Below are 27,685 nucleotides of genomic sequence, written 5' to 3'. Positions count from 1 at the left end.
AAGTTATATATTTATTGAAAATTTTAGGAGTATTTTTTTTTTTTAAAGAGTAAATTTCATTAGGAAAGTTTGAAAGGGATTGCGAACGTGCACGAATCTAGTAAACAGTGTTTGCCTTGCGCGTGTTTAGAAAAATTGAATTTATAATATTGCTTGATAACCTCAAAGCCAACAGAAATTTAAGTAACATTTCAAGATAAAAACTGATATTGATTTTTAATTTCATTTGTGCAAAATGAAGATCACCTGTCCTAAAAATAAAAAAAATTACACTACCGTAATTCAAATGACAACTAGGAGTCTGGTACATGTTATATACCAGACCCTTGGAAAATAATTTTTTGTTGAATTAAACGGGATCAGTGCAGATCGTCTACATTTACAGTTCGTACTTTAAATTCTTCACTCGCAATAGAAAAGGTATTCAATTTGTTTGGCTAGATTACAAGTATGTTTATATTCAAAAGGTTAGGTAAGGATATGCCAAGATATATACGAAAAAAAGTACAGGGAGGTATTACAGGTTAAAAGAGAATAGAATCTCCATGTAGTTGTTAGTCTTAAATATCTCAAGTAACGAAATGGCATTCCTAACTTAGAGTTATTTCCCTTGGGCCCATTTACTGTTTATTCAATTTGTATTTACAAATCATGAACGACATTGAAATTATTGAGTTCTGCCCGCCACATTCTAATCGGAAAAACTTGTTTGTATCTAATATACCGCTGTCATTACCACCTGCTGATATCTACGTAAGTCGATTTTAGTATTCCCTATTTTTATTAAATCAAACCTTTACATGAACTGAATGAGATTATTTTTAAAAGTAAGCAATTGTTTTCAATGTTCACATAATGCCGTTTTCTGAATCGTAGTTTGTGTGTGTGTTATCCTCATTTTACGTCCGCTTTCTATGTTGGCATGAATAGCTCGACAGGATTCTACGAATCAACAGAGGACCACGTCTTGCTCCAATTTTGGCTTAGTTCTACATTCGGTTGCCCTTCCTGAAACCAAACCGTTTATAGAGTGTATTGGGTGCTGTTTTTGTGGCACCAGCGCTACTGATGTGGTTTTGCATTCGGCAAGATTAACAGAGTGTGTTAGTTTGCAACAAGCTGTCCATGCTTGTGTCTTTCTGATATTAATGTCTGCTTCCGAATTGCTCACCCAAGTACCTTAGTTATTGAAGTTTTCAATAACATTCAGTTTGGAACCGCTCAAAGCAAACAGTTCAGCATCATTTCATGGTGATGTGAGAAAAGGAAAATGTGAAAGCGACAACTTGATCGCAGACACTGGCCTGCATTGCATCCAGATCCTCGAGGCGGTAATCTTTCAGTTTAGGGTTTTAAAAAGTAAATAAAAATGAAAGGAGAAATAACGAGGGGGAATAAATAAGTCAACTGTTAAACTACGTAGACCTGAGCTATAGCCACCAAAAAGTGAACTAAAGTCTTTTTTTTTTTTTTTGGAACAGAATTCTTCCATATGTATTCGTGTAAATATGACAAATAAATTGTCCGACGTTCCAAATTGTCGCCGTAATGTTCTTTTCACCCGCATCCACATATTCTCCACATTTTGCGCGTGGACGTCCTCATTTGTGGGATCACAAAGTTCTGGTGCACAATCACTTCGTGAGTGAAGATGCTGTCATTTAGGCTTCAGTTTTATTTACTTTTTAAACGCCCTAAACTGAAAGATGACCCCTTGAAGCAGTGATGTTGGACCGAGAAGTGTGACGGCCGGACAGTGTTACTGCGGCCCAGGTTGGAACCCGGCTATAAGAAGACGAGAATGTGTTAGGTGCTTTTTCCGTGCCATCATTACCAATTAGATCACCTTGTAACTTACAAAGCGAAGCGAAATAGCTATCACCATTGGCAGAGAGAACAGGAAAGAAATTGATGACTAGGTGACAGTGGCGGATCTACAATATTGAGGCCTTGAAGCTTAAAATGTTATGTCGGCTCCCTTTACAACCAGCAGCAATAGGGTAACACGCAACAAGGGTAACACGCAACAAGGGTAACACGCAACAAGGGTCAAAGAATTTTCGTGCCCTTGCAAGGAACTCCAGCTTGAGGTCCTGATTGCCCAAATGGTGGAGTCCTTAAAAATGAGTCTGAAAGTCAGCCCTCTTTCCACCAGAAACGAAGTGTGGATAATCACCAATATCTTTTCCAAGGCAAATCACTACAAATATTTTCCAGTCTAAGCTTTATACTTTTAGAGTTATGGAGGGTGAAAATTAGGGAAGCATTATATACATGCATGATTAAGATACATATGAAAATTACAAAATACTCATTGTTCTGTTTTTTGTAGCAACAGTTTTGTCATATGACAGCCTCCATGCAATGTCATTTTCTAGAGACAATATGCATAAGGAGTTTAAGCGCTCTTCAGTCATGGTAGACCGAAATTTATTCTTGACAAAGGAAAGCTTTGAGGAACTCCTTTCTACTTCACAGCTCATGATAGGCATTGTCGAGTACAGCTTATGTGCAGTGGTAATATTAGAGGACACTACAATTAATTGTTGCTGATTAATAAGCTGAAGAACTTCTGTGCATTGCATTTTAGATGGTGTGTTTTCTTCTGTGTTTTAGGATTTCCTAAGATGTAAATACTCTTTGAACTGATAGCACTCATTTATTGATATGTAGTCAATATTGTCTTTGTAATGCGATATTATAAATTTGATACTGTCTTCATCAAATTCTGAAATTGTCCATTAATTCTGATAGAAATTTGTACCTTTTCGCAATCTACTCATATGGATCCATCCTCTTGCTTAACTGAATTATCAAACAGTCATAGACTTGATTTAGAACTTCTATCCTAAATTTTTTAACCCCTTTCAAAGAAGCCCTATCACTTACTCCATGTGCAAGTTTCTTCGTAGCAATGTGTTTAGAAACATCAGAATAATTTGAGGTGATGTATTCACATAAACCTTCTGCTACTGATTCATAATGTGCAATCCTGTCTGCTTAATTTTCTTGTAGTTCTTTAACAAATGGAAGCAAAGCTACTAGCAGAGAACCTTCAAATACATCAGAACCAGGTGTTTGGAGTTTCTTACTTGTTTTGTTAAAACACTCCATAAGTTCTTCTCAAATGACTGTTAAAACAGCATATTCCAATTTTACCAACTTGTATAAATTCTTTGCATTTCACTTACATTCATGCTTCTCTTCTTAGTTTTCAAACATATGTTTGAGAGTTTGTAAAATATCCCTATATCCATTTTTAATTGCTGGACTGCTTCATTTTTAATTGCCTGGACTGTGCAGACCATCTAGTTACACTTAATCTCTTTAGAGAAAAGGCTAGATTGCCCTTGGGATCATTTTTCATGTCTTCATCACAAGTCTTCTTTGGTCTCCCTCTTCTACAGGCACCATTCATTTTGAGCTCTTGGCACTTGTTCATGCAGCCATCATCATCCCCTCCCCTTGGCCATTACAATGTAATGTCCTTTCTTGCAACAGTTGAGTAGACATATGGGTGAGAAGGTGCAGGTATGACCATAGACGTTGGTATGGCAGAATGCCGTGTGCTTAAGTTCACTTCCTAGCCACATAGTTTCAAATTGTCCTGCTGTGTGTTACTTTGGACAAGTGCCTTTTACTATAGGCCAGGGCCAACCAAAACCTTTTGGTGGATTTGGTAGATGGAAGCTGAAAATATAAGCAATGTTGTTCATTTGCAATCTTCCATGGAATCATGTTCAGCCATTATGCTGTTTGAGTTCTATGGACAAGAGGAAATATTATTTTTCTTGAAAATAGGTGAGAGTTAGCAACAGAATATCTGATCATAGAAAATTTACATCAACAAGATTTTTCTGACCCATGCAAGCATGGAAAAGTGCACTTTAAAATGAAAAACAATGATAATATGCATATATAAGAAGTTGTGTAGTTAAACAGAATTATGTGAGAAAATGCAATGTCTGTATAAACAAAATGCTATAAGATTTATTAATTTCTCTTTGTTTTAGGATATTCTTTATGAGAAATTTTCTGCATTTGGTCTTCTCTATGAAATTCAACTATTCTCCAATACAAATCAGCAACCAGTACAGTATGAACACATGTCACACGCTGGGAAGAATGACTCTGTTTCCAATAATAATAATGCCTATGCCTTTGTGAAGTATTATTCTATCAGAGCAAGTCAAAGTGCTCGGAGGAATCTAAACTGTAACTTATATATTGGTGGACAACAATGCAAGGCAAGAATGAATTTAACTACTATTTACTTGCTAATTTAGATTTTGATATTTTAAACATGGTGTTAAAACTAATTCTAGTAGGTGGTTAAAGTTGTTGATCTCTTAATTTAATGATTAAAAACATTGCAATTAATGACATATTAGTAACTTAATGGAAAGGAGCTGTCGTCATAAGTTGTATAATGCATAATTGGTATAAGGATAGGCAGAGTGGAGAAATTAGCAAAAATGTTAAATTGAGAATTGTATATACTGTATGCAGGAAACATGTTCAGAATATTATTTAATGGGGTGTTGTATAAGTCTGAAAAATAAATCAAATTTAGTCTAAGAAAACTAGGTTATTAAAGATATCAGACTCTGATGAAATTTTAAGAAAAGCTAACACACGTAATATGAATATGTTATCAGGATCATCAGGAAAAGCTGCTTGAAATAAAATTGTGAACTGACAGTCTGATTAAAGTTTAATCTCAAAAAATACAAAAACCTTTTGAAGTAAAGTTAACAAGCAAAATATATTTTTTGAAGCATTTACCAAATAATGATGATGAAAAATGAGATTTTAAAATTTTATTATAGATTGTAACTGCCAAGAGAAAAAATATATTTGCCTTAGAGTACCTTTCTTTGAATAAATGTTATGATGTGGCAAATTTCTACTTTGGCTTTAATGGCTGGACAACAAATATTAAACTGGTGAGTTGGTATTGTGCTTTTATTCAATGTTTTTTCACTAACAACACTTGTTTTTTAGATCGCCTTATGTAGCTTTTGTTTTCATATGCGTTAACCTGCTTTATATAGCTTTTGCTTTCTTATGCATTGACCAAACCACATTTTTGTTATAGACAGGGTAGGCTTTTTGCTATTACTATTCTACTGCACCAGGCACTCTTTATACTTGAAAGCCTTTCTGTTAACATTGTAGTGTTTCTTAAAATAGCTGCCTAAGTGTAATTACTTTACTCTTACTGTGGATATTTAAATCACTGATAATTTCTTTGCCATTTATAGGAGTTTATTTGTGTCACTTGTTTTAAATATTACATCTATCTCTTGGAACATTTCTACTGTTAGTGATTTATTTGTCTACAACAAATCCTCTATATTTGTTAAGCATACACAGAAAGGCACAGGAGTGGTAAGAAGCTTGCTTCTTACCACTCCTTACCAAGTAAGAAGCTTGCTTCCCAAGCACATGGTTCCAGGTTCAGTCACACTGCATAGCACCTTGGGCAAATGTCTTCTACTATGGCCTTGGGCCAACCAAAGCATTGTGAGTGGATTTGGTAGATGGAAACTGAAATATGTATGTATTTATGTGTCTGTGTTTGTCCCCTCACCGTTGCTTGACAACCAATGCTGCTGTGTTTACGTCCCTATAACTTAGCAGTTCAGCAAAAAAGTACGATAAAATAAGTACTAGGCTTACAGAGAATAATTTGTGCAACTAAAGGCGGTACTCCAGCATTACCACAGTCAAATGACTAAAACAAGTATAAAAATTTTAAAAAAGAAATTATGTTTGATTTGAAGTTTGGAAAGAAACAGCTAATAATTGATATTCTATTTTGATTCTCAAACAAAATACATTTACCTCAGAATAATTATACTGATTTAGATACACAATTTTAATAGCCTTTATGCACTCAAAATTTATAATATTCCAATTAGTTTTATGTTGGATTGCTAAATTCTTTTGTTCTTTCTAATTTGTGAAAAAAGTGTTGATGCTGTATTTATTAATTTCACTATGAAAACAACTTAATCATGCATTCTATTATTGGTTTTGCTAAGCCTAGTACTTATTCTATCAGTTTCTTTTGCCAAACTGCTAAGTTACAGGGATCTAAATTGACCAACACCAGCTATCAAGTGGTAGAAAGGGACAAACTCAGACACACACACACATACACATATATATGTTATGTACAGAAAATATCTAGTTTTGTAGGCATATATTGGCATATATATATATATATATATATATATATATATATACACACACACACACACATGCATATATATACAGGGTGCAATGAGTGAATTGTTGCCATTTTATATTTTTAATTTCACACATACGCATTGTTTGTTTTTGATTTTGTCAGCTACACAGTGTAGTAGGGTCAGTTGGGCACGGTCTGTGAGAAAAACAGCACCATGACACAATTCACCCTGCCAGAAATTTGGAAACAGCATGCTGTACTGACTGGTATTCCTGCCGGAAGCTCCAATACAAACATTTCAGAGTGTTTGGGTGTCAATCTGAGGACATGTGCTGAGAGTGATAAAAATCAAACATCCAGTCAACTTCTTGGTGTTTGGAGTGATCACTAGTGATGTTATTTCTTTACTACCCACAAGGGGCTACACAGAGAGGGGACACACAAGGACATACAAACGGATTTAGTCGATTATACCGACCCCAGTGCGTAACTGGTACCTATTTAATCGACCCCGAAAGGATGAAAGGCAAAGTCGACCTCGGCGGAATTTGAACTCAGAACGTAGCGGCAGACGAAATACCGCTAAGCATTTCGCCCGGCGTGCTAACGTTTCTGCCAAACCGCCGTGATCACTAGTGATGGTGACATTATATCGCCATTCATTTTCCCACACAGCCTCAGACTCAACACGGAGACCTACTTCAAGTGCCTGGAGAGGCTAGTGCTGCTCTGGGTCAAGAGGGCGGCTGCTGGAATACCCTATGTCTGGCAACAGGACTCTGCATCATTCCATACTAGCAGGAGAACCCAGTCATGGTTGTCAGACAATTTCTGCAACCACATCACCCCTAACTCCCCACACTGCAACCCCCTTGATTATTATGTGGGGGGGCGCAGTTGAGTGAGAGACCAACAAAACTCCTTGTAATACCAAAGATGAACTGAAGGCAATGATTATGGCAGCATTCACCAATTTAAACAAGGAGACCATCCAGAAGAGCTGCAGGAAATTCCAAAGTTGTCTAAAGGCCATGGTTGAAGCCAGTGGCGATTTTATAGAATAGATTTACTCTTTAGTATTTCAAGATATTTTTATGTAATTTTGGTAAATATATCCGTAAAAATGAGATGTCAGTGTTATTTTCATTTTTGCGTAATTTAGTGATAACCATGGTGATAACACCGTCAAATCATTGCACCATATTGACTGCATCAGCAACAGTATTACCAACAGCATCCCCAGGCCCAGAGCCTATCAGAGATATACCAGGAGTGCAAATGTTGCCACATCCCAAGTTTGTAAATATATCAGATCAGCCAGTACATCTTTCAAACATCGCTTCTGCAACCACCAATCATCCTTCAGAGTCCCAGAAAGACGGTTTGCCACCTGGATTGGTATGTGTGGCACCTCAAAATATCAAGGGATCCCATGTGATATCAGCTGGAAAATAATAGATTATCCAGGCTTATATATTAATGGGAATGACAGTTGCCAAATCTGCATCACAGAGAGAGCCAAAATTCTTAAGGACTATACTAAACCTGGTACATTGTAAAGAAGTTTTTCTTAAATGTGTCCACTTCAATTGCTACCTACTGGAAAATTAGATCTCCCCGTTTGCTGGTTAGGCTTTTGAGTCTATAAGGGTTATTTTATCCTCTGGTTCATTCCAGCCATGACCATCCCTTTTTAGACAGTATGTCTAGAAATACATTCTACAATGTGTTCTCCTTTTGCTAAAATTAGAAATTTACTGAAGACATTAAAAGAAAGTTTGTGTTAATATTTTATTTAAAAGGGCAAATTTTTAAAATCTCTATTTTATCAGTTGTGTATGTTTAAGCTTATTTCCGTCTTCAAATTCAGAGATTGGCCAACATCTCTGCTGGACAGGATGCTGCAAGTTAAAAATCTTTGCTTCTGGGAAAGTTTGAGTTAATTTTTGCATGTTGTTGTTTAGCTTTGATTGTTCAGATCGAGGATCAAATTCTTTACACCTATGCCCATCCTGTTTCAGACAAAGTATGTCTAGGACTAACTTTTCCTTCCTAAGATAGCAGGGTGTTACTTGAAGATTTGGTGCTTATTTGTAGCATGTGGAGTGACTACACAGAGCCTCACTTTAATGAAATAATTAACAAAATTTATTAAAATATCTTTAAATCATCAATTATTTGTTTTTCAGTTAAAACAGGATACATATGAAATGGATACCAATTCAACAATATGTAAAGTTTGTTTCTGTTCCCTTTCAACTGTATCGTTACCATTCCATAGAATCACATCAGAGGGATTTGGAGCATGGGAAGAAACTTGGAACCAAAATGGTAAATAATACTGACATACTAATATAAATGTCATGATTTTTGTGTTTATGCAATAAGCATAACAAATTGTGTAAAACAAAATTAAAGGACTTCTCATAAACATACTCAGTAACCATCAATTTTACAAACTTGTCTGACCTGAGGATATAGAATAAGTATCCATTAACCTAGCGTTTCACTATGAGAATGCTTATCTCCAACTGATATGTAATCAATGATACCATCTCTTTTTAGACAGTTTGCCTAGAAATACATGCTACAATGCGTTCTCCTTTTATAAAATGATAGGGTTATTTAGCATCTATTTCTAGCAGGTCAACCAACCATATAGATACTCCCTCACATGCTTGACATTCTGTTAGTTTTGTATTAGTGTACAATTTTTATTAATTTTATATATGGTTGAATATTTATGCATTGTATGTATTGTTGGATATTGTTCTTAGCATAAAATCAGTTCAGGAATCCCTTTTTATAGAACACTATTCAGGAGTGACTGGGACTGCTTCAGAAACTTCGTTTGAGATGCCTCATGGAATGAAGTGTTTGAACTTAATGGTGAAGAATGTGTGTCTGAGTCTTGCTTTGTGGATCCAAACTGACATTCTCTCCTGCATGTTTAACAGCTCTTATTCACAGAAACCACTTCTTTCACACATATTAGCAGAAAACAAATGAGAGTAAGCAGGATTTTTGCACTGCTTTCAACAACTGCAAGAGGGTTATAGAGACTGCAAAGTCTCAGTACATCCAATACATCCACAACCATCTTACCTCTTTCAAAACTTATAGAGAATCTACAAAAAGGGCAATTGTCTGTTCCTCCTCCTTTTCATGTACCAGTTCTTACAACTTCAAATGACAAGGCTAAGCCATTTGCTTAGTTGTTCACTACTAATTCTATTTAAGATGACACAGATCATCCACTGCCCAAGTTTGATGCAAGGATTCGTAACAACCTTACCTTCTTGCATATTACAGCTGAAATGGTTTCAGCTGTAATTGTGAAACTGGATCCATCAAAGGCTAGTGGTTCTGATGGCATATGGTCGTTGTTTTGTAGTGATGTAGTCTCAAACTAATCACTCTTTATTTGAATTTGTTCAACAAACTTCTATCTGAGTTTTGCTTTCTGTTTTGTTGGAAATCTTTGTTATTGTATTTAAGAATAGTGAGGAAAAGTCAGGTGCACACAATTATCATCCTATAAGTCTCCTTCCTGTGATTAGTAAAGTCTTTGATTCTGTTATTAATGTGGTTTTGGTCAGACACCTTAACTCTTACAGTCTTTTTTCTGTTAACATGGTGGGTCCTCTTCTTTCACCTACGTTGAAGTCATTGGCTCATTGTCAAAATGTATTTTTGTTGTGTCTTTTCTATGAGTATTTTCATGGTCATTGGCTCTGATGAACTTCCTGCTCTAATACTCTTTGTCAAGACCTTTCAATGTATTACCCATATCTCTTCCTTGCAGCATTATTTCTTTGTTGAGCTTCCTGTTAGACATAAAGTCCTTTTATTGTAATAAGTTCTTTCCTCCAATTGCTGTTCTCTGGAACTCACTACCATCATTCTATTTTCCCCTAGACTGAGACCCCTTCTTTTCTTTCTTTGAAGACACTCACACTGTAATAGCCCTAAGCTTTGTTTGGGAAAAAAATTGCTTAAAAAAAAATTAATGAAACACTACAATATGTTTGAGCCAATAATGATACACTTTCTAACGTTACACAGTACAAGATCTATTATTTGTTACAGTCTTCTTTCTTTGCTCCTTCTCTTTGCTCTGATAGGAATTGGTGGTTAAAAAGTTTGCTTTGTAACCATACAGTTCCAGGTTCAGTCCCACTGCACAGCACCTTGAACAAGTGTCTTCTATTATAGCCCTGGGCCAATCAATGCCTTGTGAGTAAATTTGGTACACAGAAACTGTATGGAAGCCCATCCTAAATTATTTTATCAATAATCAGAAGAAGCTAAAGAGTGACATGTATCTTTTACTTGCTCCAGTCATTAGACTGTGGCCATGCTGGGGCACCACCTTGAATTTTTATTCAAATGAATGGACGAATGGACCCCAGTACTTCTTTTTTAAGCCTTGTACTTATTCTCTTTGCGTCTTTTGCTGAACTGCTAAATTATGGGGACACAATCACACCAGTACCTGTTGTCAAGCAATGAGGGAGGGGGTGACAAACACAGATACAAAGACACTATATATATATATATATATATATATATATATATATATATACACACACATATATATATATATATACATATACACACACACACACACACACATATATATATATATACACACACAGACACACATATATATATATATATATATATATATATATAAGTATGCATATGTATGTATATATGTATGTACATATATATCTAAGTATATATTTATGCATGTATATATATATATGTATATATATATATATATATATATATATATATATACATATATATTTATGTATGTATATATATACATTTCGAACGTTGGGCCTCACCGAGGCGATGACTTCTGACCGAGACCTTTGGAAATACACTGTGCGCGAGAAGACCCGGCAAGCCAAGTGAGACTTAAATCTAAGGCCCAGCCAGCCCACTTATGCGTACCTTCCTTCCTTCATTGGACACTAAATTCCACTTGTGAAGACCTGTTGAGGCAAGTGAAATCGAAATCGAGTTGCCAGTGCCCCTGGACTGGCTCATGTGCAGGCGACACATGATATCTTTCGAGCGAGTTCGTTGCCAGTGCCCCTGGACTGGCTCATGTGTGTGCGGGCGACACATGATATCTTTCGAGCGAGATCGTTGCCGGTGCCCCTGGGCCTGCTTGGGGGTGACACATGAGGTATTTCGAGCGAGGTCATTGCCGGTGCCCCCGGGCTGGCTCGTGTGCGGGCGACACATGGGGTCTTTCGAGCGGGATCGTTGCCAGTGCCCCTGGACTGGCTCTTGTGCGGGTGGCACATAAAAGACACCATTTCGAGCGTGGCCGTTTTCGTGTCGGTGACATGTAAAAGCACCCACTACACTCTCTGAGTGGTTGGCGTTAGGAAGGGCATCCAGCTGTAGAAACTCTGCCAAATTAGATTGGAGCCTGGTGTTGCCATCCGGTTTCACCAGTCCTCAGTCAAATCGTCCAACCCATGCTAGCATGGAAGGCGGATGTTAAACGATGATGATGATGATATATACATATATATGTACATATATATATACATATATATACACACACATATATATATATATACATACATATATGTATATATATATATATATATATATATATATATATATATATATATATATATATATATATATATATATATATATATATATATACATATATATATATATATATATATATATATATATATATATACATATATATATATATATATATATATATATATATACATATATATATATATATATATATATATACATATATATATATATACATATATATATATATATATATATACATATATATATATATATATATATATATATATATATATATACATATATATAAATATATATATATATATATATACATATATATAAATATATATATATATATATATAAATATATATATATATATATATATATATATATATATATATATATATATATATATATATATATATATACATATATATATATACATATATATATATACATATATATGTATACATATATATATATACATATATATATATATACATATATATATATATACATATATATATATATATATACATATATATATATATATACATATATACATATATATACATATATATATATATACATATATGTATATATATACATATATGTATATATATACATATATATATATACATATATATATATACATATACATATATATATACATATATATATATATATATACATATATATATATATATATATATATATATATATATATATATATATATATACACATATATATATGGGAGAATATACGAAAAAACAACAACAGACGAGGACAGGTGGTGTAAATAACAAAAGGATGTATCAGTATGACGCTCGGGAATATGGAAAGTCTTTGACGTTTCGAGCTACGCTCTTCAACAGAAAGAATACGGAGACAAGGAGAAAAACACGGAGAAAAAAAATTGAATAGTGTCCAGTCAACGGTCAATCATAATAATGGCTGATCATAACAATGGCTGACCGGAAGTTAGAAATTCTTTTTTCAGGAGAGCTAAGAAAAGGGGGAGATAACAAACGGTGATCGAAGAACGAGGGGCTGTGTGTGGGAGATAGAATGCTGGTGATCTTGATGTATGTAGTGTGAAAATGGGGAAGGGAGAAAGCACTTGGTCAGTTGTAGTGTGTGCTTGGTGTGATGCAAGGGTATTGGTGTGGTGTGATGTGAGGGTGTTGGGAGGTGGGGAAGGCATGGGTGGAGTGTGGGTTAGGCTGGGGGTGGGGTAGAGGTAGGGGTCTGTGGGTAGGGTGGGGGTACGTGGGTAGCGGGTGGGTGGTGGGTGTAAGGAATTGGATGGTGTGGAGTGGGAAGGTAGAGTAGCAGTGTGGTGGGATGAGCTTATGAGGGGGTGTTGACGATGAAGGGGGAAGGGGAAGGTGGATGTAAGAGAGGGGGAAGATGGGTATGGGAGGGGAGAGAAAGAGAGGAGAGAGGGAAGGTGGATTGAGAGAGGGGGAAGGTGGGTATGGGGGGAGAGAGAGGGGGAAGGTGGGTATGGAGGAGAGAGAGGGGGAAGGTGGGTATGGGGGGAGGAAGAGAGAGAGAGGGAAGAGGGGTATGGGGGAGAGAAAGAGAGAAAGAGAAAGAGAGTGAGAGAGTAAGAGAGTAAGAATGTAGAGAGTAAGAGTGAGAGAGAGGGAAAGAGAGAAGAGAGTGAGAGAGTAAGAGTGAGAGAGGGGGGAGTACGAGAGAATAGAGTAAGAGAGAGGAGAGAAAGAGTAGGGGTGAAGAGAAGTAGGAAGAGAAGTTGGAGTGAAGAGAAGTAGGAGTGAAGAGAAGTGGGAAGAGAAGTAGGAGTGAAAAGACATACAAAGAAGTAGGAGTCCAAGCAGGAGGGGAGGTGGGGAGGGGGAGAGATGGGTGGTAGGAGGGAGGGTGGGGGAGAGAGACAGGAGGAGGGGGTTAGATGAAGAGGGGAGGGGAGTTGAGCCCATGTGGCGCAAAGGAGCAGAGGGAGAAGACCAATCCCTGTTCACAGCGCAAACAGGAGTCCGGATGGCCTCTGTGCATGGACAATCCAAACACAGACAGGTGTTGCTGCAAGGAGTGGCCGGCAGAGCGGAAGTGGCGTGACACCGGGGTGTCATTGCCAACGTTGATGTCTCGGAGGTGTTCCGCGAATCGGTCGGCCAGGCGGCGCCCCGTTTGTCCGATGTACCGAGAATGGCAGAGAGAGCAGGAGAGGCAATAGATGAGGTTGGTAGAAGTGCAGGTGAAGGAGTCGGTGATGGGTGCTGGTGAGGAGGGTGGTGTTGGAGAGGTAAGGGCAAGTGCGGCAGCGTGGGCGGGAGCAGGGGAACGAGCCAGGTTGGGAGGTTGGGTTGGGGAAGAAGCTGTGGACCAAGAGGTCCCGTAGGTTGTGGGCTCGTTTGAAGGAGGGGAGGGGTCGATTAGGGAAGATGTGGGAGGTGGAGGGGTTGGACTGGAGGCGCCGAAAAGCTCGGAGAATGGAGCGTTGGAGGGGTAGGGTGGTGGGATGGTAGGTGAGGGGAAAAGGGAGGCGGGAAACGGCAGGGCGAGTTCGGGGGGAGAGAGCAGATGCACGGTTCACAGAACGTGCTCTGGCAAGGGCGGTGTGGATGGTGGTGGGTGGATATCCTCGCAGGCTAAAGTGGTGAGCCATGAGTTGAGACTGAGTCTCAAAGTCATGGCTGTCGCTACAAAGTCTGCGTAGACGGAGGAATAGGGGATGGAAAGTTTTGTGTGTCTAGGGTGGGAGGAGGAGAAGTTGAGATAGGAGTGTGAGTCTGTGTGTTTGTAGTGGATGGAGGTGCTAAGGGCGGAGTGGAGGATGCTGACCGAAATGTCGAGAAAGGGGACAGAGGTGTCAGAGACAGTACAGGAGAAGTGGAGGGCAGGATGGAAAGACTGAACGAAAGAGAGGAACGAGTCAAGATGTTCGCGGAGAGTGAGGTGGCACCGATACAGTCGTCGATATACCGACCGTATAGTTCGGGAGTAGGACCAGTGAAACTGGAGAATATTTGGGCCTCAACATAACCAACGAAGAGGTTCGCGTAGTTGGGGCCCATTCTCGTCCCCATGGCCACTCCCGAGAACTGCTGGTAGATATCTCCCGCAAACAAGAAGCAGTTGAGAGATAGGACAAGTTCGGCCAGACGAATGAGTGTGGAGGTGTCGGGTTGTGGGTTGGGGCGTTGGTCTAGAAAAAACTTCAGGGCATGCAGCCCCTCGTCATGGGGGATCACTGTATAGAGGCTCTGGAGGTCTAGAGTGAAGAGAAGCTTAGAAGGGCCGGGAGGGAAAGAGAAAGAGTTGAATAGACGAAGCGCGTGGTTAGTGTCATGAATGTGGGAAGGGAGAGAAGCCACTAGGGGGGGGCGAGTACACGGTCTAGGTATTTTGAGATAAGCTCGGTGGGGTAGTTGCAGGCGGAGACGATGGGGCGGCCAGGGTTGTTCGGTTTATGGATCTTGGGGAGGAAGTAAATGGTGGGGGTGCGTGGGGTGCGAACAATAAGGTTGGAGGCGGTGGCGGGGAGACAGGAGGAGAGGATGAGGTCATGGATAGTGGAGGACACAGTCTGTTGGTAGCTGGGCGTGGGGTCGGAGGGCAGAGGGCGGTAGAATGAGGTATCTCGAAGTTGACGGAGAGCTTCGGCCTTGTAGAGGTCCGCGCGCCATACCACCACGGCTCCACCCTTATCAGCCGGTTTTATGATGATGTCCGTGCGGCGTCGGCGGGATCGAAGGGCCGAGAGTTCGGCTGGGGAGATGTTGAGTCGAGAGGGACGCCTGGAAAAGTTAAACCGGCCCACATCGCGTTGGCAGGCGCCCGCGAAAAGATCAACTGCTTGGAACTGGCCAGGGGCAGGCGTCCACTGGGATGGTCGTCGGCCCAGGTCAGTGAAGCAGTCCTCATTGGGTGCGGGTGGTGTGTTATGGAAAAGCGCACCCAACCTAACGCGGCGCACAAAGCTGTGGACATCATATATATATACATATACATATATATATATATATATATATATATATATACATATATATACATACATATATATATATATATACATACATACATATATATATATATATATATATATATATATATATACATATACATATACATATATATATATATATATATATATATATGTATATGTGTATATATATATATATATATATATATATATATATATATATGTATATGTATATATATGTATATATATATATATATCATCATCATCGTTTAACGTCCGCTTTCCATGCTAGCATGGGTTGGACGATTTGACTGAGGACTGGTGAAACCGGATGGCAACACCAGGCTCCAGTCTGATTTGGCAGAGTTTCTACAGCTGGATGCCCTTCCTAACGCCAACCACTCAGATATATATATATATATACATATATATATATATATATATATATATATATATATATATAGATATATATATATATATATATATATATACCAATGGCTCGTAATGAGACGCAGTTTAGGGCAGCTATGTCAAATTCTCTTATACACCAGATGTGTCATCAAAACTCTTGATTGGACCATGTCAGGTGGGGGAGAAGAGCCATGCAAGGAACGTGAAAATAACGGTGGTGCACCAGCATGATCGCAGCCACTTGGCTGAAACACATAAATAAATAAATAAATAAATATATACATATATATATGATACACGAAGGAGTCATACCCAATGACTGCTGTAGCAGCACCATAGTAAACTGCTACAAAGGTAAAGGTGACGCTTTAGATACAAATAATTACAGAGGCATCTAGCTGTTAGATCAGGTTATGAAAGTTACGGAGAGGGTCATAGCCCAACTAATTAGGGAGCAAATCAATTTAGATGAGATGCAGTTTGGGTTCGTGCCAGGTAAAAGCACCACTGATGCCATATTTCTAGTGAGACAGCTGCAGGAGAAATATCTAGCCAAGGATAAACCTCTGTACCTGGCCTTCGTTGACATGGAGAAAGCCTTTGACAGGGTCCCCCGATCCCTTATCTGGTGGTCAATGAGGAAACTTGGGATAGAAGAATGGTTAGTGAGAGCTGTGCGAGCCATGTACAGAGATGCTGTTAGTAAGGTGAAGGTTGGAAATGAGTACAGTAATGAATTCCGGGTAGAGGTAGGGGTCCACCAAGGTTCCGTCCTCAGCCCCCTCCTATTTATCATAGTCCTCCAGGTGATCACAGAGGAATTCAAGACAGGTTGCCCCTGGGAGCCCCTCTATGCTGATGACCTTGCACTAATTGCGCAGTCATTATCAGAACTAGAGGAGAAGTTTAAGGTGTGGAAGCAAGGACTAGAATCGACGGGCCTTAGAGTCAACCTAGCAAAAACCAAAATCCTAATAAGTAGGAAGGTAGATAAAACACAAACCCCTTCAGGTAGATGGCCCTGCTCAGTATGCAGTAAAGGAGTAGGTAGTAACTCTATAAGATGTACCCGGTGCAAGCTATGGACACATAAGAGGTGCAAGCTATGGACACATAAGAGGTGCAGCAATATCAAAGGCAGATTAACTACAAAGTTAGTTTTTGTATGTGGCAGATGTTCAGGTGCAATAAACACTGTAAACAAACAGGAAACAACTTCTATCTCATTCCAGGGAGAAAAACTAGAGGTAGTTGATAGCTTCCGCTATCTGGGTGACCAAGTTAGTAGTGGGGGTGGGTGCGCTGAAAGTGTAACTGCTAGAATAAGAATAGCCTGGGCCAAGTTTAGAGAGCTCTTACCTCTGCTGGCGACAAAGGGACTCTCACTCAGGGTAAAAGGCAGACTGTATGACGCATGTGTATGAACAGTCATGCTACATGGCAGTGAAACATGGGCTGTGACTGCTGAGGACATGCGTAAGCTCGCAAGGAATGAAGCCAGATGTGTAATGTAAATGTGCATACCCGTCAGAGTGTAAGTATCTTGAGAGAAAAGCTGAACATAAGAAGCGTCAGTAGTGGTGTGCAAGAGAGACGATTGCGCTGGTTTGGACATGTGGTGAGAATGAATGAGGATAGCTGCGTGAAAAAGTGCCACTCCCTAACAGTTGAGGGAACCCATGGAAGAGGTAGGCCCAGGAAGACCTGGGCTGAGGTGGTGAGGCAAGACCTTCGAACATTGGGCCTCACCGAGGCGATGACTACTGACCGAGACCTTTGGAAATGTGCTGTGCGTGAAAAGACCCGGCAAGCCAAGTGAGATCGTTGCCAGTGCCCCTGGACTGGCTCTTGTGCGGGTGGCACATAAGATGTACCATCCTGAGCGTGACCGTTGCCAGTACCGCCTGACTGGCCTTGTAGGGTTTTCGAGCGAGATCGTTGCCAGTGCCCCTGGACTGGCTCTTGTGCGGGTGGCACATAAAAGACACCATTTCGAGCGTGGCCGTTTTCGTGTGGGTGACACGTAAAAGCACCCACTACACTCTCTGAGTGGTTGGCGTTAGGAAGGGCATCCAGCTGTAGAAACTCTGCCAAATTAGATTGGAGCCTGGTGTAGCCATCCGGTTGCACCAGTCCTCAGTCAAATCGTCCAACCCATGCTAGCATGGAAAGCGGACGTTAAACGATGATGATGATGATGATGATATACATATATATATACATATATATGTATATATATATATATATATATATATATATATATATATATATATATATATACATATATATATATATATATATACATACATATATATATATATATATATTTATTTATTTATTTATTTATGTGTTTCAGCCAAGTGGCTGCAGTCATGCTGGTGCACCACCGTGATTTTCACGTTCCTCGCATGGCTCTTCTCCCCCACCTGACATGGTCCAATCAAGAGTTTTGATGGCACATCTGGTGTATAAGAGAATTTGACATAGCTGCCCTAAACTGCGTCTCATTACGAGCCATTGGTTCATCTGGTACCGTGGAGAGGAAAGTGTCAAGTTTTGTCTTGAAGACCTCCGTATCCATGTCTTGCATGTCTCTCAAATGTTTTGGCAGGGCATTGAAGAGCTGAGGTCCTCTGAAACCGAGGCTGCTGCAGTATCTCGTTCTTATGTGAGATGCAGTGGATGGTACCTTTGGCACCATGCAGTGGCGACCCGTGCGGGCATTCCTGTAGTACTTGATGCCAAAGTTTGGCACCAGTCCTTCCAGTATTTTCCATATGTATATTATTACATATCTCTCCCGCCTGCGCTCCAGGGAGTAGAGACCTAGTGCCTTCAGTCGCTCCCTGTAGTTCATCTATTGGACTGTGGCAATCGTTTTTGTATAGTGCCGCTGAATTGCCTTGAGTTCTGCTGTCCGCTTAACACTGTGTGGTGACCACAACTGAGAGCAATAGTCCAGGCGGCTCAGAACAAATGTCTTCCACAGTGTCTCAAGACCTTTCACACACTGTCTTGCAAATTTTTTTTTATCTGCTTCCCTTCTATTTCATCAAATGCTTCTAGTAATATATCTCCAAATCTCTGTCCATTTGCAGGATCTTTAAGTTTCCAAACCCTTCTCCTCCAAGCCAGTCTACTTCTGGGCATCCATTTTGCCTTGATACACACACAATGGGCTTCTTTCAGTTTCCATCTACCAAATCCACTCACGAGGCTTTGATTGGTCTGAGGCTATAAAAGACACTTGCCAAAGGTCCCACACAGTGGCACTGAACCTGAAACCGTGCAGTTGGGAAGCAGGCTTCTTACCACACAGTTTGATAGGAGCTGGCCAAGTTAAGAATTGCACCAACTTCCATAGTCTGATTTGACTTTGTTTTTGCATCTGGATTGCTTTCCTTACACCAACTACTTTACAGAGTGTACTGGGTGCTTTTTACATGGCATCATCACTGGTGCTTTTTGCGTGGCACCAATACCAGTGTTTTTAACATGGTACCAGCACCACTGCTTTTTTGGTGTCAGTGGTTGAAATGTGGGTGGGGCAAACGTTGACAGGTAGAGCACTACGAAATATATGTATGTGGTTTGATCAATAAGTATCCAGACTGTTGCCATAGTAATGAAGCTAAACCACACTGAGCAAAGCCGCTTGGCACAGATTGACTTTGAACTCTGTTGTGTAAGTAAACTTAGTTTTAACATTCTAGCTCACTTCCACTGTTTACAGCAGTGCTTGGAAAGAAGGTGTATAGCGTGTGATTGTCACATTGACCATGACAGAATCTGCATCAAATTTTGCCAAAAGCTTGGAGCAGGCCAAAAGCCTGCTCAGAGACCTATGCAAAGTTTTCAAAAAGTTTTCATCATTCTCGACAGAATCAAGATCTTGTGCAACTGAAACCCAAGTACCTTTTTGATCAGCTGAAAGCAGTTTTGGCACAAACATGGTAGACACATGTCTCATACCCAAATCTTCAGTGATAATGGGCCATACTGAACCACAACTAATCTGCACATCCTCTGATAACTCATGGATGGTGGTTCAACAATATCCCTCACAGCTGCATGCACATCTGTGATGTTTTTCTCAGTTCTGCTGGTTGCAGGTCTCCCAGAATGTTTGTCAATATCGACATTTTTTCGCCCATCTTGGAAACATCTGAACCACTTGTACACTTGTGTGCAGCTCATACATTTTCTGCAACTTTGCGTAAGCCTCTGAGCATGACAACTTTCTCTGTCATGGTGATTGTGACGATCACACACTGCACACATTCTTTCCAAGCACTGCTGTAAACAGCAGAAGTGAACTAGAATGTTAAAACTTAGTGTGCATGCACAGCAGAGTTCAAGGTCAATGTTTGCCAAGCAGTTTCACTCTGCATGCTTTAGCTTCCTTACCATGACAACAGTCTGGATACTTATTGATCAGACCTTGTACACATGTATGTGTGTTTGTCTCCACATCACTTAACAACAGGTGTTAATTTGTGTATAGCCCTGTACCTTAGTGACTGATAGAATAAGTACCAGACTTTAAAAATAGAAAAATAGGTTAAATAATGTGGTTGATTTGTTAAGGAAGTGCCCCAGTGTGGCCATAGTCCAGTGAATGAAATAAGTAAAAGAAGAGAATAAGTAATTGTCAGAGATTGTGAGATAGAGCATTTGTAGTGATTGTGGGAATTAAAGCTGTATCTTGTTCATGCATAGGTAAGATGTAGTTCAAAACCTGATACATCTAGTGACTGTGACTTGGTGCTTTGTTGAAGGTGATCAGGTTGTTGTCTTCATTGAAGGCTGTTTTTGAGATCAGTGCTCTTGGAAGTAGTTTGAGTCTGGCACAGAGACATGGATGTTGTCTGTGAGTGAAGATTGGTTGTCAGCTGTTGATGGGTGCATATTTAGAAGTAAAGCTAAGTAAATTAGTAATGTACAGAAGAGTGTAGAAACATACTGAAAATTATGAGGTATGGCATTGACAAAGAACTTTGTTAATTTGTAATGAAGCAGTCTGACAGGAAATTTCTTATCCTAGAGATGAAATAGATGATGTACCTGTAATGAAGGACCTTGGTAGGTTCTCAAGCTAAACACAATTGAAAGCTTTGTAAATGTTTAAGGCAACATTATTTTTACTATAATTCAAAAAGAGAGAACATAGTGTGTGATGTAGAAGAGCAGAGTTTTGATAGATCTATTTCTATGAAAATAACTAAAAAATCAAGAGGAAGAAATTCAAGGTGGTTACTAAGGATTTCCATCACTTGGGCTGTTGGAAATGAGAGGAGGATAGACTTGAGGTTGGTGAGCTTAAAATGATTGCCCATATCTAGGAGGAATGATACACACTGTTGTGATTCTCCATAAACTGGAGTAGATCTTTATAGAGAAGACAACAAAGTTAAATTGGGAGATTTTTGTATTTCTCATTTGTGTGCATAAAAGGTATTGTGTGTGTGATGCTTGTTAAGTGGATTTAGAAATGAAATGGGTAAGAGGATTTTAAATATAAATTTGAAGGAAAGACTAAATTTAAAGTGATAGGTTAAGTAAAGTTGAATAATGGGTTTGGTAAAACCTTGTAAAATTGACCTGAAATTTCAAAATGTTTGGCTCATTTCACCCAAGATTAGGAAAATGGGTTAATCAATGAAAAGGTCATGATGTTTGTTTATTTTATTAGTATGGAAGTAAATTATGGATAAATATTTTGTTGGCAGTCTACATCAAATAACTTAATTACTGTTACTATTTGATATATTTATAATATTATAATGATGGTATCAAAGATTATATTAAAGACTAGCAGAAATACCCGGCGTTGCTCGGGTTAAAGAGAATAATGAAATCTAAAAACGCCGTCTAGACTACGCATCATCTTTATATATAGAGATGTATATACACACACGCACCCAAACACACGTATATCAATATAAATATATGAAAGTCAATGAAGTTTCGTAAAAGAAGGTGATCATGTACATACTTTCTTGCTGTTGTGATTATAACACCTCATTGTAAATTATGTTCCTTGTTTTCCCTTGTGGAGCATATACAAATAGGTTTTTTGTTGCTGCCCACTCTTGAGCAGCCAACATACAGTTGTCCATGTGAGAAGCAGAGCTCTTCCAAGAGAAGACCAGCTACAGACAGTGTTTGACCCTGATATTTGTTTATGGACATGGCAAAAGTCATACGAAGGGGGAATTGTAGTCTTCTGAATGTAAAAGGAATGTCTGCTCCTGATGGAGTCAGAGGAATTCTTGGAATAAAGACGTCATCCCCTTTTGCACATCCAGAAAGAATGGTAGCCTCGATAACGTGTGACATCATTTTCTAAATAATGCTCATCTGTTATGTTCGGGTTAAAATTTCATCAACATCAAAAATATATGAATTTTCATGGGAGTTATGGCCGTTATGCAAAGAATATAATTTCCAAATTTCATAAAGATCCATTCAGTACTTTTGACGTAGTTTTGGATAAGAAAACAAATGACTAATGTGTGTGTTTGTGTGCATGTGTATGTGTGTGTGATGGGTGTATATATGTATAGATATCTGTATGCATGTATATATGTATATATGTGTACATATTACATGTACATCTATATATATATATACATCTACACATATGTATACATATACATGTATGTATAGATCTATATATATATATACATATACGTGTACATCTATATGTATACATATACATCTCTCTCTCTCTCTGAAAGTATCTGTCATTACAGTATCGAAATGGTGTACATATACATGTATATGTATACATATACATCTCTCTCTCTCTTTCTCTCTCTGTGAAAGTATCTGTCACTACAGTATCGAAATGTGATTGTTTCAGTTAGTGGAATAGTTTCATTTTTAAAGTGAAAGTATTTGACATGAGTGTTTTTGTTTCACTTTTGACACGTAATACTTAAATAGTGGAGGAGATATTATGTTGCCGTGTGCTCGAACTCTGCAAGAAATTAATTATTTTTTTTGACTAAAACACAACTGGAACCCTAAGTAAGGCATGTGTAAAATTTGAATGAAATTGGTTGCGTAGTTCTCGAGTTTTAGGGATTCACACAGACAGACAGACACACATTCTCATTTTTATATATATAGATATTTTTACAACTTTCTATTAGTTGGGTAGTTTGTTTAAATATCAGTTTTTCTTTGTAATCCTTCTTCTTTCTGTATTTTAGTCCATGCACTAATTTTTTAAAAATCTCGTTTCTCTGCAGATCCTTTACAAAAACTCACAGCATATCACAAAGCACGGAAAATCTGTTATCAACGATCTATTGTAAATGCTTTCTCGAAAATTCTTGTGTTAGTGCTGCCAAATGGAAAGATTTGTGCTGAATTAAACACTTCTAAACCTGATATCTACTGTGGAGAGACATTTGAAACAAATTTACTTGAGGTAAAAACAAATATTTATTTTATAACTTCAAGAAATATTATAACAAAGGAAGATCATCTTAATTGGATATGAAGTTGATGACTTTTAGTCAATTGTAAAAATATCACCAGCAGCTTTTTTTAAATTTTAATTCTAAAATTGATTCATTATTGATATTGTTATAATTGTTAATGGAACAGATGTGTGTAAATTCTCTATTATTGTAAGTGAAGTGATCTAGTGCCTTTTAGGCAGCTGACTGGTATGATCATACTAGTGTGTTATATACAGAGAGGTAATATTGGTATAAAAATATATTTTATTCTACACACAGATCTGAGGTGTCCATTAACAAGTGATCAGTTATATTGATTTCTGAGAAACAGAAGGAAGATTGTAATGTTCATATCTTTGAATATTTCCAAAGGGTATTAACTATGATCAAGCACCTAGGTCCAGAGTCCCTAAGAGCTTATCACCTTCATTATATTGCTAACCAATGATAGCAGAAAATATTGATGCTGATATCTCACTTCCTAATTGATAAACTATCAAGCAGTTTGCAGTTGTGTCTGAAAACCTTGCTCTAGTTTTCGATTTTTATCCTCTTCAGTATGAAGTAGCAGTTCATAAAGTTTGAAATAAAATGAAGCAAATAATTTAATTCTTTTAAAATTCATGGCTGTTGTTTCTAATTACCAAAGGAATGTGTTTCCATATTTATTTACTAAGACATTAATCACAGAAGAAAATGAAAGGTTGCACTTTTTCTAGAAACAATAGCTTTTGAAGTTATAACAAGTAAGAACCAGCATTATGAACTCAGTTATATCAAAACACATTACCAGTGATGATGATTTTTTCAAATTTTGGTTCATGGCCAGCAAGTTCAGGGAAGGGAAGTTGATTACATCAACCCCAGTGCTCAATTGATATTTATTTTATCAACCCCCAAAAGGAGGAAAAGCAAAGTTAACCTCAGCGGAATTTGAACTCAGAACATAAAGGCAGATGAAATGCCTCTAAGCATTTTGCCCAGTATGCTGACAATTCTACCAGCACCAATAATAATAATTTCAAGTATTAGGACAAAGCCAAAAGTTTATAGGAAGGTGTACAGATGATTGAATCAACACTAGTACTTGAGATTAAATGAAATACAATAGCTGTTGCTTTATGAGGTCAACTGACATGAAGTTAATTGTAGACAATATTATAATTACTAGTGTAAATAATTAGTAACTAATTGAAATGACAATCATTCTGTAAGGTTTGTGTTTGGAATGCAAGTGCATAACTAAATACTTTAATATACTGTGTGTCTTAAAGAATGAGTACACACATTGAATGATTATTAAATCAGTATTAAAATACATTTCATTTCATTTTCAACTCGGTAGAATCTACAGATAGAATTTCATTTTTTTTATGAATACTTGTTTTCGAACTGGTGACATTCTGGTCCCTGCACTTCTGATAATGAGAAGCAGTGGACTCGCAAACATCAAGTAGCATTTCAGTCTATATTTGTGTGTGCTTTCATTCAAGGGTTGCCCTCAGTTTGTCAATAGTTGGCAGTTCTTTACTGTAAATATTATCATTTAAGTATCCCCATAACTCCACTCTTCGGACTAGATTATCTTCATCAATGTTGTCCTCTATATTTAGGCATCTATTTCCTCTTTATCATATAAATCTCCCAGAACTTCTCTGAATGTATATTTACAGAAAGATATTTCAGTTTCCAGGTACATTCCTTCTCTAGATTGTCTTATCTCTATCAGCCACTAATCTAGGGTGAGTGGTACATTCATCACTATGGGAAAACTCAATATTCACAAACCCCTAGCTGTTCCATTTCCTGATGAGAGTTAAGTATATCTGGCTTGTATAATTAATTGATTGGTAGGTGATCAAGTAGCTGGTTGCTTTCCTAAAGTTTATGTTGTAAAGGTTTAGTTCATTTATAAATCTGTATCCATAACCATTTATTCTGGAGTAGTTACCAATGTATTGCTCAGCATGTTCATTATTTCCCTAACAGCAGGAATTTCTAATTTCCTCAAACTGATATTTTCTTATTGACCTTTATTATTCCAACAAGTACATTTCAATTCACTTCTTGAAACAACTTTTTTTTTTTGTTTTGTAAAATAAAAAAAAAAAATAGTTGATAAACAACTTTTTTTATTTTACCACCATCAATTTTATGATAGAAAACTTACAAGGTGGTATCAAAAAGTTCCTGAACTAGCTCTGTAGCACATCAACAGATGGCATCACATAGATGCATGCACAGTGACCTTCATGAGGCAGTGTGCCAAGTGATATCGCTGTGTTTTCTTCGCAAGTTGTGAAATTTGTGATCATGTGTATGCTGTTGCCTGCAGTTGACTTACAGAAAATGACACCCAGGCTGGATTCCAAAAGTGGTGGGAATACTGGGACTGGTGTTTTAGCACAAGATGACTATTTTAAAGGAGATGATGTTAAAACTTAGGTAAATATAAGTTATTTTTTATCAAACATAACTAGTTTGGTAACTTTTTGATACCATCTTGTATTAACACTACTGCCTCACCTTTTCCAGTTTCTGTAAATGAAAAATTTGGCCACTGCTAGAAATCATAAATTATTTGTGTACTAAATACAGAATGACACTATCAGCAACCAAAAAGAAGCTAGTTTGACTTCACTAATCTCTTCATAAATTAATATTTCAGATTAATGAGCTCGACCAAGAACCTGAGGATGATGGTAATGAGGAAAACACAATACATGAAGGAGTAAATCTTGATGCCCTTAACATCCAGTTACTACAAGAACTAGAAGATTTTTAGCTTTGAAAACCATATATTTTATTTAAGAGTCTTCGATTCATATGAACATTGAAGTTGGAATGGCTTGAAAGAATTTCATAAATATAATTTTCTGATGAAAACAATTGGCTGAAATGAAGGGTGTTTAAATGGTACTTAAATTAGAGAAAATGTGTAAAAATGAAACAATCCTTTAATATAAATGGATTAGTTTTGTTGGAGTGGAGTAAATAAACACTTGTTTTAATGAAAGGATTTTGCTTCCATTAATTTAAACAAAATTCTTTATTTGTAAGAGTCATTTTTTTGTGTAAATAAATTTAAAAAACGAACCTTATGATTTTATTACTGCTTAGTAGTATCATTTGACACAAACTAAATATATGATTGTTTCAGATGGTCTCGGATCAAAACTTGTTTCAAATGATCTAGGAGCAAAACTTACAAGCCTTTAAGTTCTCCCCCACCAATTTTATTTGTTTTCTAAATATTTAAAGTATTTACTTTTCCTTGCAGACAAGAGCTAAAGTATTTATCAATGTACAAAATTTCTCAGAAGTGTTTATTTACATCACTCCAATATCTGCAACGTTGTGATAAGTTGTCATGCATTTTCATTTAAGACATAAGGTGGTGAAACATGTAGGTCCAATGTAGCTACAAGGTATGTAATTTGTTTTCTATATACAATAAATGATATTTAATTAGGAAATTTGTGATAGTGATTGTATAGTAGTCTTTAACAGACAAATTTACTGACACCAACTTCCCATACCATTATTTTTAGGGTGGAAACTAAAAGGCAAACTTGATTATTATTTTTATAAAGAATAAATAATAAAAATAACTAACATTTTATATATTTTTTTAAGTGTAAAAATTATTTTAATGAAAGAATTTTGCTTATTTAAACAAAATTCTTTATTTGTAAAAAGAGTCATTTTTATGTAAATAAATTTCAAAAATGCACCTTTTGATTTTATCACTTTCTTTTAATATGCTTGTCAGTATCATTTGACATAAACTAATTAAGTTCGTAATTTCTCAATTTCTGCTTGCTTCCGTACATCATCAAAAGTATAATATTTTAATAGCTTTCCATTTTCATATACAACATCCAAGAGATCCTGAAGAAAAATTTTAAAAAAAGGATAATTATAGCAATGCAGTATATGTATCATTCCTTTAATTCCCCTTCTTGAATGGCTGGGAAATTTGTGCATTTATTTCAACTGTTACAACAATGACACAATCAATGAAATAGGTTTAAACTAATTTCAGTGCAGTTAGTCTTGCATTACCACAACCTCA

The 27,685-nt window shown here is 37.5% G+C and overlaps 2 protein-coding genes across 3 annotated transcripts in view; one reads left to right on the top strand and one right to left on the bottom strand.

The window, feature by feature from the left end:
* The first annotated feature begins 561 nt into the window (after positions 1-561).
* LOC106883146 (RAD52 motif-containing protein 1) lies at positions 562-27,343 on the top strand. 2 transcript variants are annotated; one of them, XM_014934044.3, is made up of 6 exons: positions 570-753; positions 4,014-4,247; positions 4,830-4,946; positions 8,386-8,527; positions 23,395-23,576; positions 26,279-27,343. In XM_014934044.3, the coding sequence occupies exons 1-6, from the start codon at positions 652-654 to the stop codon at positions 26,393-26,395; spliced, it is 894 nt and encodes a 297-aa protein (XP_014789530.1). In that variant the 5' UTR covers positions 570-651; the 3' UTR covers positions 26,396-27,343. The 2 variants fall into 2 exon arrangements, with proteins under 2 accessions (XP_014789531.1, XP_014789530.1); XM_014934045.3 differs by lacking the exon at positions 4,830-4,946 and having other exon boundaries at positions 562-753.
* The window catches only part of LOC106883145 (nicotinamide phosphoribosyltransferase), a 31,349-nt gene continuing 30,052 nt past the window's right edge, over positions 26,389-27,685 (bottom strand). The window contains exon 9 of the mRNA XM_014934043.3: positions 26,389-27,501. Within this exon, the coding sequence (XP_014789529.1) occupies positions 27,403-27,501 (99 nt within the window). The 3' untranslated portion in view covers positions 26,389-27,402. The remainder of the gene's footprint in view (positions 27,502-27,685) is intronic.

Source organism: Octopus bimaculoides, chromosome 4, assembly GCF_046866305.1.
Source record: "Octopus bimaculoides isolate indiv1 chromosome 4, ASM4686630v1, whole genome shotgun sequence".
Taxonomy (NCBI): domain Eukaryota; kingdom Metazoa; phylum Mollusca; class Cephalopoda; order Octopoda; family Octopodidae; genus Octopus; species Octopus bimaculoides.
This window is presented reverse-complemented; position numbering and strand designations above follow the sequence as displayed.